This window comes from Pongo pygmaeus, chromosome 16, assembly GCF_028885625.2.
Source record: "Pongo pygmaeus isolate AG05252 chromosome 16, NHGRI_mPonPyg2-v2.0_pri, whole genome shotgun sequence".
In the NCBI taxonomy this organism is placed as follows: Eukaryota; Metazoa; Chordata; class Mammalia; order Primates; family Hominidae; genus Pongo; species Pongo pygmaeus.
In genome coordinates, this window is record NC_072389.2 from 21794248 (window position 1) to 21810197 (window position 15950).

Here is a 15950-nt window from a genome sequence, read left to right on the forward strand (position 1 = left end):
GCCTGGGAATACAGTCAATATTAGGCTGTGGGCTGCTGGGCCAGGAAGGGGAGTTTATTTTTCAGGGTTTGTTTATCTATTGAGTTGATGAGGGAGGGTTATAGGTACAACCAGCTTAAAGATGGAAATTTTGAGAGAGCAGGCAGGGATTTAGTGCTGGGTAAACCTTCTCAAAGCAGCTCTTTTGGGGCGGCCAGAATCCAGTACCAATGTCCTCAGCATGTTCATCAGCTGCTGGGGGAGTGGCGGACAGGATGAAAGCACAGGAACACTTTCTGGATGATAGAAATACTCTGTATCTTCAAAGGAGGTAGGTTCCATGGGTAATGTTAAATGAGTTAAAACTCATCAAAATGTAAACCAGATCTGTGCATTTCACTGAATATAAATTATACCTCCAATTAAAAACATTTTTTTAAAAGACAGATGGGCTGGACGCAGTGGCTCACACTTGTAATCCCAGCACTTTCGGAGGCTGAGGCAGGTACATCACCTGAGTCAGGAGCTCGAGACCAGCCTGGAAAACATGGTGAAATCCTGTCTCTATTAAAGGTATACAAAAAAATTAGCCAGGCATGGTGGCACACGCCTGTAATCCCAGCTACTTGGGAAGCTGAGGCAGGAGAATTGCTTGAACCCAGGAGGCAGAAGTTACAGTGAGCAGAGATCGTGCCACCGCACTAGCGCCTGGGCAACAGAGCGAGACTCCATCTCAAAAACAACAAAAAAAGGACAGATGAAGGTTTTCAACTTTCACTAAAGGCAGAGGAGCTTGTGACAGATTTGCCTCCCCACAAGAGCAGTTAGAAAAACTGGACAAAAGTGTGCCCTGCCCCCAATCAAAAACAATTGTTGAAAGGTAACTGAAAACCTCAGCCAGAACTTGAGTGACCATGCCTAGGAAGTGACCCTGACAGTCTGTGGTGCTTTTCCCACATTTGGTGATTGGTCAACAGTAGAGGGCTAAGAGGCTAAGAAACTGAGTATGAAGTAGTACTTAAGGGGCTGGAGAGCCTACCTGAATGTTTGGCACTCTCACAGGGCTGAAATGATCTAATGAGAATTTGGGTCCCAGGAAGGAGATGGGACCTCGGTGGGGACCCTGGAAGGGCCACCCCTAGGAGTCCAAATGAATAAAACATAGACCAGCCATCATAAAACCTAAAACTTGCTTTGAACCAGCTTAGTCCCAAACTAGATGAAGGCGATGTGCCCTTACTCCAGTTGTGTGCCATAAAGTCAAAGTCAATACTCTCTGGAGGCAGAACAAAGTTTATTAGGAATGCCATAAGACAACACAAGACTAAACGAGAAAGACCAAGAAAAAACACAATAGAAACATACATGTAAGGAAGAAACTTTTTTTTTTTTTTTTTGAGACGGAGTCTCGCTCTGTCACCCAGGCTTGAGTGCAGTGGCACGATCTCAGCTCACTGCAACGTCTGCCTCGCAGGTTCAAGCGATTCTCCTGCCTCAGCCTCCCAAGTAGCTGGGATTACAGGCACGCGCCACCATGCCCGGCTAATTTTTGTATTGGCCAGGCTGGTCTTGAACCCCTAACCTCAGGTCATCCATTCACCTCGGTCTCCCAAGTTGCTGGGATTACAGGCATGAGCCACCGTGCCTGGCTAGTATTTTGCCACAATTTAAAATAAATAAATGTTTTTTTTCAGGTTTGTGCTGAGACTCTATTCTAAACAGTCACGTGGCGGCTTACTCTTCTCCAGGCCTTGCTGCCGGCTTTTACATGTTTATTGTTTTTGCGTTCTTGTCATCTGCTCGGTAGATGGCAGCTTCCAGGTGCTCCTAAGGGGCCAGGAAAGAGAGTGAGAAGGCACGGAGGTTGCCAGGTCATCCCGCTTGGGGCCCCGCCCTCATCACCTCCCTCAACCGGGTCTCCTGCAACTCTTGGTGGGCCATCTCGGCCACCGCTTCGCCCTGAGCTTCCTGCTGCTGCAGCTGGGCAGTGCCTCCTTCTCAGAGGCCAGCTGCTGATAGGTGGCCACACACTGCTGCAGGTGACCCAGGTAATGGTCTCACTGCTGCTGCAGACTCTGAGCCTCTTGGCTCTTCAGCTCCACCTGCAGGATAGGCGTCAGGGTAGGTAGTGGCTGGCTTCCAGATTCTGGGCCCATAAACAGGGTGGCGAGGGCACTGCGGGGCTCTGTCGCCTGCCCAGGCCCCTTGCCCTGGCCCCTTCCTCCAGGCCTAAATGACTACCTCCCTTGCCTAGAGGCCCATGCCTCCCTCCCCAGCCTCAAATCTCACACCCTTCTTCCCACCATTTAAACTGTAGGCCACAGACTGGTGGAAAAGCAGAGGGAGCCAACCACCATCTGCTAAGTTGTGGTGAGGTCGTTCTGTATGATCTCCAGGGTTTCCACGCACCTTCGTCTGCTCCCCCCAGAGCTCGGCCTTCCGCCCCAGCTCCCCCAGCCTCTCCTCCAGCTCCTGCAGCCTCACCTCCAGTTCCTGCATCTTCTCCTCCTGGTGCCGCAGCCTCACTTCCTGCTCCCACATCTTCTCCTCCTGCCTCCGCATCTTCTCCTCCTGTTCCTGCATCATCTCCTCCTGCTCACGTATCTTCTCCTCCTGCTCTCGCATCATATCTTTCTGCTTCCGCACCTTCTCCTCCTGCCTCCACATCTTCTCCTCCTGCTCCCGTATCTTTTCCTCCTGCTCGCGCATCTTCTCCTTCTGCCTCCACATCTTCTCCTGCTCCCGTATCTTCTCCTCCTGCCTCCATATCTTCTCCTCCTGCTCCTGCCTCTTCTCCTCCTCCCGTATCTTCTCCTGCTCGTGCATCTTCTCCTCCTGCCTCCACATCTTCTCCTCCTGCTCGTGCATCTTCTCTTCCTGCTCCCGTATCTTCTCCTCCTGCCTCCCCATCTTCTCCTCCTGCTCCCGTATCTTCTCCTCCTGCCTCCACATCTTCTTCTCCTGCTCCCATATCTTCTCCTCCTGCCTCCACATCTTCTCCTCCTGCTCCCGTATCTTCTCCTCCTGCTGGTGCATCTTCTCCTTCTGCCTCCACATCTCCTCCTGCTCCCGTATCTTCTCCTCCTGCCTCCACATCTTCTCCTCCTGCTCCTGCCTCTTCTCCTCCTCCCATATCTTCTCCTGCTCATGCATCTTCTCCTCCTGCCTCCACATCTTCTCCTCCTGCTCCTGTATCTTCTCCTCCTGCTTGTGTATCTTCTCCTCCTGCCTCCACATCTTCTCCTCCTGCTCCTGCCTCTTCTCCTGCTCGCATATCTTCTCCTGCTCCTGCCTCTTCTCCTCCTCCTCCCATATCTTTTCCTGCTCATGTATCTTCTCCTCCAGCTCCCGTATCTTCTCCTCCTTCTCTCGCATCATCTCCTCCTGCCTCCGCATCTTCTCCTCCTGCTCCCGTATCTTCTCCTCCTGCTCTTGTATCTTCTCCTCCCGCTCCCGTATCTTCTCCTCCTGGCTCCACATCTTCTCCTCCTGTTGCTGGTTCAGGCGGTTCCACAACTCGTTCTCTTCCACCTGGGCTTGGAGCTTTGCTGACACACTCTGCAGCTCCTTACCCAGGTGGTCAGCCTCCGCCTGCAGCTGCTGCTGGAATAGTGAAAGTGTTGGTTTGAACCTCAGAAGGAAACAGACTCATGAGCTAGCCATATAAATGTAATCTATAGGCCAGGCACGGGGGCTCACGCCTGTAATCCCAGCACTTTGGGAGGCTGAGGTGGGTGGATCACGAGGTCAGGAGATGGAGACCATCCCGGTTAACACGGTGAAACCCCGTCTCTACTAAAAATACAAAAAATTAGCCGGGTGTGGTGGCAGGCACCTGTAGTCCCAGCTACTTGGGAGGCTGAGGCAGGAGCATGGCGTGAACCCGGGGGACGGAGCTTGCAGTGAGCCAAGATTGTGCCACTGCACTCTGGCCTGGGCAAAAGAGTGAGACTCCAACTCAAAATAAATAAATAAATAAATGTAATCTATAAAATAATGGTTTTCATCCAGTATCCTTTAAAAAAATATTTTAAGCACTAACTCTGAGATTCTGATTCCCCAGGCAGGGCCCCAATTTGTACATTTTTAGCACACTCTAGAGGATTCTATGGTGGGACCAGAACAGGGACCCAAATTTTCCAGCTCTTGGCTGGAGCCTCCCCATACCCTGCATGATCCCTAGACCATGGTCCCAGCTGGGTGGGGCTGCCACAACCCCCGGGGCTGCAGCCGCTCACCTGTGGCAGCAGGAGCTTGGCCCTCTCCAGCTTCCTTTTTAGCTCCTTTACGTTGAGCTGGATCTCAGACTTTTCAGATTCTACAAGTCGAAGTTTTTCTTGTAGTTCGGCATTTTTCTCCTTCAGCTCCTCATCGGTTATGCTATGGCCAGAGGCAGTAGAGAAAGGAATGAACGAAGAACAGAAAGGACCGCTTTGGTGATCGACCCTCTACTTTCAGCCCCCAACCACAGAACCGTGGCATTGGTAGGGACCCCAGGAATTAAAGGTCACAGGTGGCAGGCCAGAGAGAAGACATGAGTTGCCTGAGGCTACCCCATGAGTCAGTGACACAGCTGGAACTAGAGCTTCCCTGTGCACACATGAAAACCTGCAGGAGCCTCTCCCCATGCTCACCTGTACCCCCCACCTCCCAGCACACCACCCACGCTAAGGGCCCCCAGACCTCCCATTCCACCTTCCCCCATCCTACGTGATCCTGTACAGTTCCAGACTCAGGGTGTCCCTCTCCTTTGTTAACTCCTCGATGTACTGCAAATAGAGAAAGGTTAAGTCAAGACGGAGCAGGCAGAGGAGCAGCTGGATGACCAGGAACAACAGCTACTGTGACTACTCCACAGTAACACTCCCTCACTCTCAATCACACCTGACATGTTCTCAAGGCATTTCCAAGCCCATGGTCTCATTTGTTTTTCATTTGTTTGTTTGTTTGTTTGTTTTGGCAGAGTTTCATTCTTGCTACCCTGACTGGAGTGCAATGGCGTAATCTCGGCTCACCACAACCTCCCCCTCCTGGGTCCAAGTGATTCTCCTGCCTCAGCTTCCCGAGTAGCTGGGATTACAGGCGTGTGCCACCACACCCGGCTAATTTTGTATTTTTAGTAGAGATGGAGTTTCTTCATGTTGGTCAGTCTAGTCTTGAACTCCTGACCTCAGGTGACCCACCCACCTCGGCCTCCCAAAGTGCTGGCATTACAGGCATGAGCGAGAGCACCCGGCCCTCATTTGTTTTTCAAAGAACTCAGTGAAGGTGGAAGGGACAGGGAAAGAGACTGAATTTAGGGCTGGCTAACAGGGGCCCAGAGAGATCAGATAATATTGCTATTGTTATTATTCTTATTACTACCACTGTTGGAACCTTTATTGAGTGCTTCACCAGGCACTATGCTAATAATCCTATTTAATCCTCATAACCTCCATAGGAGATGGTTACCATTATTATCTCTATTGTGTAGATGAAAAACATGTGGTATTAAAGGTTAAGTGCTGCCTAAGATCACCTACAGTTGGGATTTCAACACCCAGGTATATCTGATTCTCTAAGCCCATTCTTTCGCTGGAGGTAGGGGCACAGTTAAGAAGGAGGAAATTAATCCTTTGTTGAATTTTTGAAAGGGTGATACGTTCGCATAGTCCAAAACTCAGAAAGTCCAGAAGGGAAATATCTCCCCCCCACACTGTGCCTCTATCCTGAGTTTTTTTTATGAATCCTTACAAACATGTTTTATGTATATTACCATAATACGTACACACACACACATATATACCTGCTCCCTCTCTCCACACAAATAATAACATACTCAAGATACTCTTCTGTACCTTTATGGTACAAGTACCCTAACCGCCACTTAGGACTTGGCCAAGGCCACAGCCAAGGATGGGCAGGGCGGGCACTTGGCCTCTGAGTTCTATGTCCAGTGCTCACTCCCCACAATGCTCCCCAGCTCATCTGCAGCAGCCCACTCAGCCCCAGTCTGCCTCTAACAACCACACACAAAAGCAGCAAGAAATGGCAATGCTGCCTTCTGGGCAGGACACCTCCATCCTACAGAAGGGAACTTTAGGCTCACTCCTCCATCTGCGAAGCTGGGCTCCCAGGGTATGGGGCAGTGGTTGGACTCACCTTATCCGCCTTCTCCTTCTGTGTAGTGATGGCAGAGAGAGCCTGCTCTAACTCTCCTGCAAACTTCCATGAATCATGCAGGCGGCCGATCAGATCCCTGGCCTCTCCTGGAATGAGAGACATTCAGATGTGGCCCAAAGGACTCCCCCTAAAGGCCTGTCAAAGTGCCAGGTTCAAGGATGATGGGGTGCCAGATTCCCACCTTCCAACTGCTTGACAGCTTGCTGGCTGTAATAGAGTGCCATCTGAAGCTCGGTTTTCTGACATGTAAGGATTCGTATGGTATGAACCTGGGCCTTTGGGAGAAAAGACAAGCAAATGCTGAAAGAGAAGCAAAGAAACATTCCCCAGAGGACAGGAGGGAACTTCACACCCTCCACTCACCTCTAGCTCCCTCCTTAGAGCTTCCTGATGTTGGTGGTTTGCCTTCTTTTCCTATAGAAAGAGGAAGACAGAGCTCTTGCTAGGAGGAGGCAGAGATGGCACAGCAAGAGACATGCCCCCAGAATGGCACCACTGCCCCAGGACAGGCCCACCCATGGGACCAGTTTATCAGGGACCCTGTGGGGATGGGGTGGAATAAGGGGGGTGAGCCTTCTTCCCCAGACTAGGAGTGGGGGAGATGAGACTGGGGCCTCTACATCTGAGTGCCCCCAAACCCAGCGGTCATGTCGTGAGCAAACAAAGAAATCGCGTTACTTCTTCCAGCTGAGCTCGGTTCTGTTGTTTCTGTGGGGAGAGTCAAAGGAAGGTGACTGAGGGTGGCCTCCTTGACTCTATTCCCCAGGCCAGGAAGCGGTAGGCAGGGGTCAGGAATGGATTTAAAAGGCACAGTTCTCAGACCCAATGGGAACACAAACTGGTAAACTCTCCTCAACTCCCAAAGAAGAAGGATTTCGGTCTTTGTTGGTTTTTGCCCACAGCCACGGAACTCAAAGTCTGAAACTAGATTCTCTTGAAAAGACAGTAACAGAAACCTTCAGAGATGGAGTGTGAGAAAAGCCCACCCTTCTGCCAGCTTGTGATTTAGAAAGGTGCATTCATTCAGCAAACATTGAGCACATACGAGCCAGGGACAGTTCCTCACAGTGGGGATAGAGGTTAGAAAAGGCAGACAGGAGTCCTTGGCCCTGAGGTTTCCATTCTAGTGGGCCTTTAACTGTCAGGCTCTCAGAGCTAACAGAAACCTCTGATACTCTCTAACTCTACCTCAGGAAATGCAAGCCCAAGAAGGAGAGTTTACAGCAGGCCCTGGACTAGGGATTAACATAAAAACACAATGACAAATCTCATTTAAACTTCACAAATACAAGTAAAACAATACCACTCCTGTTTTACAGATGTGAAAAGAGAGGCCCAAAGAGCTCAAGCAATTTGCCTTAAATCATATCCCTAGCAGATGGAGAGGTAGGATTCAAATCCAGAATTCTTAACCAGTACCTGGCAGTTCTTCCACAATCTTAACAATTACCCTCCACCACCCCTTGGGCCCGCTGTCCCCAGGAGCCTGGCCAGCCAAGACTCACATTCTCAGGTGAGTGGCAACCATCAGAAGTGGTTGTCTCAGAGTTAGTGCCATTATTTATTTTCTTCTTTTTGGTGTCGCTTGCTCCTGCACCAACACTAGGGTTGGTCTGGGCATGATGGTCTCTCAACTGTGGAAAGGAAGAGCAGTGATACTCATGAGAACTACAAGCTCCTACAGTCACATCCTGCTTTACAGTTTATACTAAATACTCTTATAGACCATCTGATTTAATGCCACCAACTGTAGGAAATGTTGTCACAATCACTTAGTGACTGAGAGAGATTGATACCATGGCTGAAAAAAAAGGCAGTAATGGAACTTAAACTCAGTTTTCTGACTCTGAGCTCTGGGATTTTGCCACAAATCAGCAGCTGCCAGGGACCAAAACCAGAGGCAGAGGTAGAAAAGCAAACATTAAGTAGGCAGGAACTGTACACTCTGTGGTTTAGAGTTATTCACCCTCACACGTCTGTTAGTGTTAAGAAGTACACCAGTACCTCTCAAACCTTTACATCAATGTATCCTCATGGCAGAAGGCAGCCTTTCTGTTAAATCCGGGAATTTAGCAGAAAGAGGACAACCCAAGCCTCATTTCAGAGAGAAGTCTTGTATACTCTTATAAATCTATGTGACTTTCATCCCTAAGTACATTAATGTTTCATCTCTCAATAGAATCAAGGGAAACTGATGCTTCAGAAAGATGCCCCATATTTATCCTGTGGCACTCAAAGTACCCCAGGTTGAGATGAGATGAGGAAGACTCAAGCTGTCAAGTCCAGTTTCCCAAGATCTGTTCCACAGAAGATAAGCAGATCTCACTCCAGAAACCAGTGACTGAGGGGCACTCTGGTCCCAGAACAATGGAGAATTCAAATCTGAGGTGCAGAACTCAGAAAAAATGTTAAAGTCTCTCTGGAGAGTAGAAGCCTGGGAGAAAACCCAACCCAACCCGTTCTCCCATTGCCACCCAGAGACACTGTCAACATGTGGAGCTCATGGGGGAGGTGTAGGCTTTTCACACTGTCAACATCTGTGGTAAGGAAGTCAGGCAGCCTGAAACCTCTCTCTTCTAGGTCCCACAGTCCCCATTCCCCTTCCAGCTGGAAACCTGTGCTGCAACCAGAGGAAAGAGAAGTGGGCAAGAACACTTAGGGGACTGGGTCCTAAGACCAAAGGCCGGTCTCGTGGTAGTAATGACAGTTTGTAGAGGGACTGTGACATCACTACATTCCACTCCTCGGTGGAGTGGCGGGGGTGGGGGGGACACATGAATGCAATGCCCAAGTTGCCGCTTTGAGACTGGGGAGTGGGGGTCACAAAATTGGGACCCAGGTCCTTGGAGACGTGACCCCAAAGAGCCCCGGGAGGTCAGGCTTGGGGCGGCAGGAGGTGAGGGCCAAGTAAGGAACAAGGAGCCCCAGGAGTCACGTCCCCAAAGTCACCCTGTGGCAACTGGTGAGGGCAGGTTCTGGGGCACCCAGGTCCTTGGAGATGTGAGCCCAAAGAGCCCAGGGAGGTCGGGTTTGGGGTAGCAGGAGGTAAGGGCAGAGTATGGAGTTGGAAGCCCCGGGAGTCACCTGCTCAAAGTCACCCTGGGGTGCCAGGCAGGGCAGGGGCAGGACTCATGTGGGGGTTGGGCTGACTGACAAGATTTTGGTGTGGGGATCCCAGAGGTACTGGGGGGGGCCCAGCCCGGTGTGCCTCGGGAGTGGCACAGACTGGCAGCAGTTCAGCGGTCAGAGGGAGCCTCAACTTGGGTTGGGGTGCTGGTGCGTTTACCTTTTCCTTGGCCTCAGCCAAGTTGTTCTGTCGGGTTTCTTTGTACATCGTGTGTTGGGTAGGGAGGTGGGGGTGGGTAGGGGGGCGGGGATGGGTAGGGAGGTTGGGGTGGGTAGGGAGGTGGGGGTGTGTAGGGAGGTGGGGGTGGGTATGGAGGTGGGGCTGTGTAGGGAGGTGGGGCTGTGTAGGGAGGCAGGGGTGTGTAGGGAGGTGGGGGTGTGTAGGGAGGTGGGGGTGGGTAGGGAGGTGGGGGTGGGTAGGGAGGTGGGGGTGGGTAGGGAGGTGGGGGTGGGTAGGGAGGTGGGGATGGGTAGGGAGGTGGGGATTGTCAGGGAGGTGGGGATTGTCAGGGAGGTGGGGATTGTCAGGGAGGTGGGGTTGGGGCCACATCAGCATGATCCAGGTGAGGACAACTATACACCTCCAGTCACCTCTACGTCGCTGTGTGACTGAGCCAGAGGAGGCGTAACCAGGGCTGCACTAGAATGCAGAATAGGGGCGTGGCCTTAATGCTTGAAGCCCATTGGCCAATGAGAAAGATGAAAGGAAAAGGAGGTGTGGCCAGACAGCAGCGTGTCATGAAGGACCTGTGTGGTCACAAGGAAAGCTGCCCATGCAACTGCTGTCCCCGCCCACTCCAGGAGAGGGGCGGGGCTGGCTTTCACTTGAAAAACTTTAAAACTTTATTACCTCAATTGAGGTACAAATCCTATTAAAATGGAAATTTTATAGTGTGCTTGATGATTGATAAAGCAGACTTTAGTATCCAACATTCCAATAAGATAAAGTAATCACAATGTTTTCTCTTTTTTAGAAAAACTTTCTCTTATTCTCCTACATTAGTGTTAAGTTTAAAAAAAAATAAAAAACAAGAAACATGTCTAATATTTTTAAAAACACAAAGCTTTTGAGCCAGGTGTGATGGCTCATGCCTGTAATCCCAGCACTTTGGGAGGCTGGGGTGGGTGGATCACCCGAATTCAGGAGTTCAAGACCAGACTGGCCAACATGATGAAACCCTGTCTCTACTAAAAATACAAAAGTAGCTGGGCGTGGTGGCAGGTGCCTGTAATCCCAGCTACTTGGGAGGCTGAGGCAGGAGAATCCCTTGAACCTGTGAGGCAGAGGTTGCAGTGAGCCAAAATCATGCCACTGCACTTCAGCCTGGGTTACAGAATGAGACTCTGTCTCTAAATATATACGTACACACACACACACACACACACACACACACACACACACAAAGCTTTCTGTTTAATAAGCACTCAAAGTTCTTTACAGGGTTAAAGCAAATACAGGACCCTTCTAATGTAAGGCTAAATGGTAAGTGATGGGGGAGAGAAAAAGGACATAAATAACTCCCACTCTCATGAGGTTAATCACTAAATCCTATTTTTCTAGAATCACCTGGCCTCTAAGCCCTGAAAATGAAACTGAATTTCTCACTAGATACTTGGCTATGACTTGCAATCATGAAAACCAAGAATTGTGTTATGTCACTGTGTATTACTTGTTACCTGGGATCAAGGGTTGACTTTTTCATGATTTGCTCCATTACCTGTGTGCTTCTTATCTCAGACCAAACTAAGCTTTTTTATAGAGTTCTACAATTTACAGTTAGTATGTAAGAGTGGCTCTCAAACATACAGTCTCTGGACCAGGAGCACCTGGGAACTTCTTGTAAATGTAAATTCTCAGGCCCCACCCTAGACCTGATGAATCAGAAACTCTGGAGTAGGGCCCAGCAATCCGTGCTGCAATAAGCTGTCCAGGTGTTCAGGAACCTCTGCCATACAGCAGGTAGAAAAATGTGTTTCCTTCTGTAGGTCCAAAGCCAGGGATACTGTATGTTCTGTCTTGATATGAAACAATTACATGGGGCTCTCCTTTTTTGGTGTTATAGGGACAACCATGTATGAGGTCTCTAAGCAGAAGTTCACACCCTTATTGGGGTGATGCAGGCATATAGGAGTGTGTGTGTGTGTGTGTGTGTGTGTATTTGTTTTGAGACAGGATCTCACTCTGTTGCCCAGGCTGGAGTGCAGTGGTGTGATCTTGGTTCACTGCAACCTCTGCCTCCCAGGCTCAAGCAATCCTCCTGCCTCAGCCTCCCAAGTAGCTGGGAAAAAAGGTGCACACTGCCATGCCTGGCTAATTTCTGTATTTTTTGTAGAGGTGGAATTTTTCCATGTTGCCCAGGCTGGTCTTGAATTCCTGAGCTCAAGCAATCTGCCTGCCTTGGCCTCCCAAAGTGCTGGGATTACAGGCATGATCAGGCATATGTTTTTAATGACCACTTTGCCAAAAGTCAATTAGTTAAATCATCTGTTCAACCAAATGACCAATTCACTGAAATTACTGAATTCATCATGTTAATATATTGGCAATATTTTTCTTCTTCTATTTATAAACTTATAGCAATTGATATTCATAAAAATATTGGATGGGGACTTTTAAAAATAGATTTTGAAGGTCTCTGGTTCATCTTACTTGATGGGTTATAAAGACAAAACCAAAACAGCATTTTAAACAATATTTAATTTGTGTCAAGCCAAAAGAATAAGTAGTAGAAGAGACTGAATATGTCATAGCTTAAGCTGCAGACCTTGAAAGGGGAAGTCTAAGGACAGAAAAAGAGAAGATGTTAGGGGAAGAGTTGGGGGAGGGACTGAGAGTAGGGGGAGGCAGAGGAGGTATGTGGAGTCTGGGATGGTATGGGGTGGGGCTGAGGAAATTCAGGGGGGCTGTGGTGCAAGGAAGAATCTGAAGACCCAGGAGGACCTCCATCCCCAGTTCCCTAGAGCTGCCTTATGTCTCATTGTTTATCTTCTATGTGTTGCTATAGACTTTATAAATAGTTAAACAAGTTTTAGCAACATTGAAAATTTCAGGTCATTGATTTCACTGTATATTAGTCATTGGAAATTCTTCCAGTAAAATGGGCTTTGGTAAATTGCCTGGAGCTATTGCATCTCATGGTCCATCATGTGCAGACCTTGCCCAAGGTGCCAATGGGATGTTATACATAGTTGGTCCATTTAGAGGAAGGAAGTCAATTGTGTTTGGGAGAGAAGTGCAGGAATAGTTCAATCAGAGTGGGCTAAATGGCAAAACACAGACAGGAAGGCCAGTAGAAGACTGGGGAAGAAACTATTCTGTGGTTGGTATCAAAAACAGCTCTGAGAAGCATGTGGTCCTTATCTGCAAAAGAAAGATGGGCCATGACATACCTGGCAATGTGCATGTTCTGTTTATTTTGGTGGATGAAACCACTGGCTTGGAATTCTGCTAGCTTTGAATCTACCACTATCTTAACTAATATAGATTTTTCTCTGCACAGGAAAAGTTCCTACTTTCTCAGATGACTGAGGAAAAATGCCCTGTAAATTTCCACAATGTCCATTATGGTTTCTGAAGAGGTCAATTAAGAGTGCCGCTCTAGAGCTGAGTAGCTCAGCTCTACTGTAAGAGGCCAGCAGCACCTGTTCAAAACTCAGAAACAACTTTTTTATTTTTATTTTTTTCTGGTGTCAAAGTCAGAATTTGCAGATTCCATCTAAAAGAAGCTCAGGCTTGATTCTTTTCCTAACAAAAAGAGAAGATCCTAAATATGTATATATATTCAGAAGACTATAAATGTATGTGCATAAATAGAATAGTCGCTTACTACTCTTACCCTATTAGATAAAAAATTTAAGATATGTACTTTTTTTTTTTTTTTTGAGATGGAGACTCATTCTGTCGCCCAGGATGGAGTGCAGTGGCACGATCTCGGCTCACTGCAAGCTCTGCCTCCCAGGTTCATGCCATTCTCCTGCCTCAGCCTCCCAAGTAGCTGGGACTACAGGTGCCCGCCACCATGCCCAGCTAATTTTTTTTTGTATTTTCAGTAGAGACGGGGTTTCACTGTGTTAGCCAGGATGGTCTTGATCTCCTGACCTCGTGATCTGCCTGCCTCATCCTCCCAAAGTGCTGGGATTACAGGTGTGAGCCACCACTCCTGGCCAAGATATGTACTTTTTATATGTTTCCAAATACTATTTTTGCTGTTGGAGTTTCATATATGCAGCACAGTGTCCCTAAAGACCTGGTCAATAATTGTTGACTTGAATTTGAAATTTTAAGCTCTCCCAAAGAAAGTTATCAGATATGCCAAGATGCAAACTTAGTGTAAAAATATGGTGATAATTTTCTTTCATGAGCAAACAACTACTTTGGGAAATACATTTAATTAGAAAACTTTTCAAGCTAAAGACAACATTTCTTTTGGAGAAATTGCGTGGCTAAATTTTATAACTTGGCAAACATGCTTTGCTGATAGCAAATAAGTAAGCTTTTCCTACAAATAATGCTTTTGTATTCAACACAGTGGATTTTTAGTCCACGTTAGGAATGCTAGTTTTTAAAAAATGTTGCATAGTAAGTTGGTACATGTATATGCACAGACATACACATAAAGTGAACATTAAATTGAATCATAGAAATATATTTATGGGCTGGGCATGGTGGCTTATGCCTGTAATCTCAGCACTTTGGGAGTCCGAGGCAGGCAGATCATGAGGTCAGCAGTTCCAGACCAGACTGGCCACCATGGTGAAACCTAGTCTCTACTAAAAATACAAAAATTAGCTGGGCGTGAGGGTGGGCGTCTGTAATCTCACCTACTTGGGAGGCTGAGGCAGGAGAAGTGCTCGAACTCAGAAGGCGGAGAAGGTTGCAGTGAGCCAAGATCATGCCACTGCACTCCAGCCTGAGCCACAGAGCAAGACTCCATCTTGGGGGGAAAAAAGTATGTATATATATATACAATTAATAAGACTGATGTCTTATTAATTGAAGAAAGCAGGTGAATAATACTGTATAAAGACTGATCCCTGTTTATGATAAGTATGTGTGTGCATGTACATTTAAGCATATAAAGTCTAAGTACATATCTGCATATTAACCTTTTCCATAGCTATGAGTTATATCAAAAGAAAAGCAAAGAGAAGTTGTTTGTAATTAGAGCTGCATTATAGGTTCATTTTATTTGCATATGACAATTGTTCTTGAGCCATTCAATGTGATATTGTCTGTTTCTATTTGCCGTTTGTATTGGTACCAGCCATGTTCTTCAGAGCACTCTTGAGGTGGTAAGAGTTCCTAAAGATGGTAAGTAAAATGAAGGGGAGATCAAAATCTTCAAATTCTATGGTTCTTAGTGACTCTTTCCTGATGATAGACTTGAGTTGCCATAGGTCCTTACTGAGCTGCCTGTTATTTGTATCAATTATATCTCCAAAGTGCTCTGAAATCCTCAGTGAATACAACAGTAGGTAAAGAAATAGCCAGTCCTTATGAGGACTTAGTGATTTTTAATTTTTATACAGCTCTTTCCTTCTAGGACAGCTCAGATTATTTTATGGAAATTTTCTCAAACCACACGGAATCCCTGTGAGAAGTAAGATAAGGAATTTTTTATCAAACTTAAGAGAATATGATATAATTTTCACACCTTTAGAGGTGGCAATAGAAGAAATACTATAGAAACAAATCAGGGTACATTAACTTGGAAAATTAAAGTAAAATAAATGAATAATTATTGCTGCATGCATTGTCATACACTCTTCCCCTTTATAACTTGAGTAGTAATACTTAATAGCACTAGTGAGGCATTCTCAGCAAATGGCTGAAGCCTGCTATCATTGAAGTATATTGGATCACTCAGTTCTCAAAATAATCCCTTGAAGTTGGTAGTTTTCTATCTTACAAGAGAAGATCTACAGCATAAGGAAATTGAGTAAATGGCCCAAAGTTACACAGTTAGTAAAAGGAAAGCCTGAGATTTTAATTCACCGTGTCTATCTAACTTCAAAATTTATTCATTCATTCATCACATGAGTATAATCCATCTACCAGGCATATTAGGCACCTCTGGGCATTAATCTTACCTTCCAGGAGCTTTTATTTGAAGAAATTTAATAATACACTCATAGGTGGTCCAAATAATGTTTTCTATATTTAAATAAATTTGTAAAATATGGAGTAGAAAAGTTTAAGGTTTTTTTATTTTGTTTGTTTAGAGAGACACGGTCTTGCTCTGTTAGCCAGGTTACAGTGCAGTGGCATAATCCTAGCTCACCCTAAACTCAAAATCTTGGGCTCTAGCAGTTCTCCTGCATCAGTTTCCTGAGTAGCTAGGACCACAAGCACATGCAACCACAATTAGCTAATTTTTTGAAGCAACTTTTTTTTTTTTTTTTTTTTTTCTGGTGGAGATGGGGTCTCACCGTGTCACACAGGCTGGTCTCAAACTCCTGGCCTCAAGTGATCCTCCTGCTTTGGCCTCTCAAAGTGCTGGGATTTATAGGCATGAGCCACTGCATCCAGTCTGTAATTTGTCTGTACTGCATTTCTTAGCATAGTTTAATATTTTATGCTATATTATGAAAGTTCTAGGCTAGGAAATAGTAAGCAGTTTTTCTTTTTTCTTTCTTGTTTTTATTTTTCTTTTCTTTTTTTTTTTTTTTGAGATGGAGTCTCC

The 15950-nt window shown here is 46.8% G+C and overlaps 2 protein-coding genes across 5 annotated transcripts in view; one reads left to right on the forward strand and one right to left on the reverse strand.

The window, feature by feature from the left end:
- Positions 1–1255: 1255 nt before the first annotated feature.
- LOC129014711 (golgin subfamily A member 6-like protein 1) lies at positions 1256–9946 on the reverse strand. Of its 4 annotated transcripts, none has more exons than XM_054452370.2 (10): positions 9428–9937; positions 7647–7775; positions 6820–6849; positions 6505–6555; positions 6323–6416; positions 6121–6227; positions 4690–4748; positions 4218–4359; positions 2464–3582; positions 1256–1806 (listed from the first exon to the last, which is right to left on the reverse strand). In XM_054452370.2, exons 1-10 carry the CDS (start codon positions 9821–9823, stop codon positions 1744–1746), a joined length of 2190 nt encoding a protein of 729 aa, XP_054308345.2. In that variant the 5' UTR covers positions 9824–9937; the 3' UTR covers positions 1256–1743. The 4 variants fall into 4 exon arrangements, with proteins under 4 accessions (XP_054308345.2, XP_054308346.2, XP_063509218.1 ...); XM_054452371.2 differs by having other exon boundaries at positions 1262–1806; positions 2464–3579; positions 9428–9938; XM_063653148.1 differs by lacking the exon at positions 6820–6849 and having other exon boundaries at positions 1262–1806; positions 2464–3579; positions 9428–9946.
- The window catches only part of LOC129014715 (multiple C2 and transmembrane domain-containing protein 2-like), a 57569-nt gene continuing 50596 nt past the window's right edge, over positions 8978–15950 (forward strand). Inside the window, exon 1 of the mRNA XM_063653150.1 lies at positions 8978–9103. The gene's annotated coding sequence lies outside the window, so the exon portion shown is untranslated. The remainder of the gene's footprint in view (positions 9104–15950) is intronic.

What these genes read in the sequence shown, in the direction of transcription:
- LOC129014711 (XM_054452370.2), bottom strand. Translation starts at nt 9,823, where the DNA reads ATGCTGATGTGGCCCCAACCCCACCTCCCTGACAATCCCCACCTCCCT. An exon ending in ACCGAGCTCAGCTGGAAGAA is followed by an intron (nt 6,556 to 6,819) that starts GTAACGCGATTT and finishes CTCTTTCTATAG; the next exon opens with GAAAAGAAGGCAAACCACCA. An exon ending in CTCTAAGGAGGGAGCTAGAG is followed by an intron (nt 6,417 to 6,504) that starts GTGAGTGGAGGG and finishes TTTCTCCCAAAG; the next exon opens with GCCCAGGTTCATACCATACG.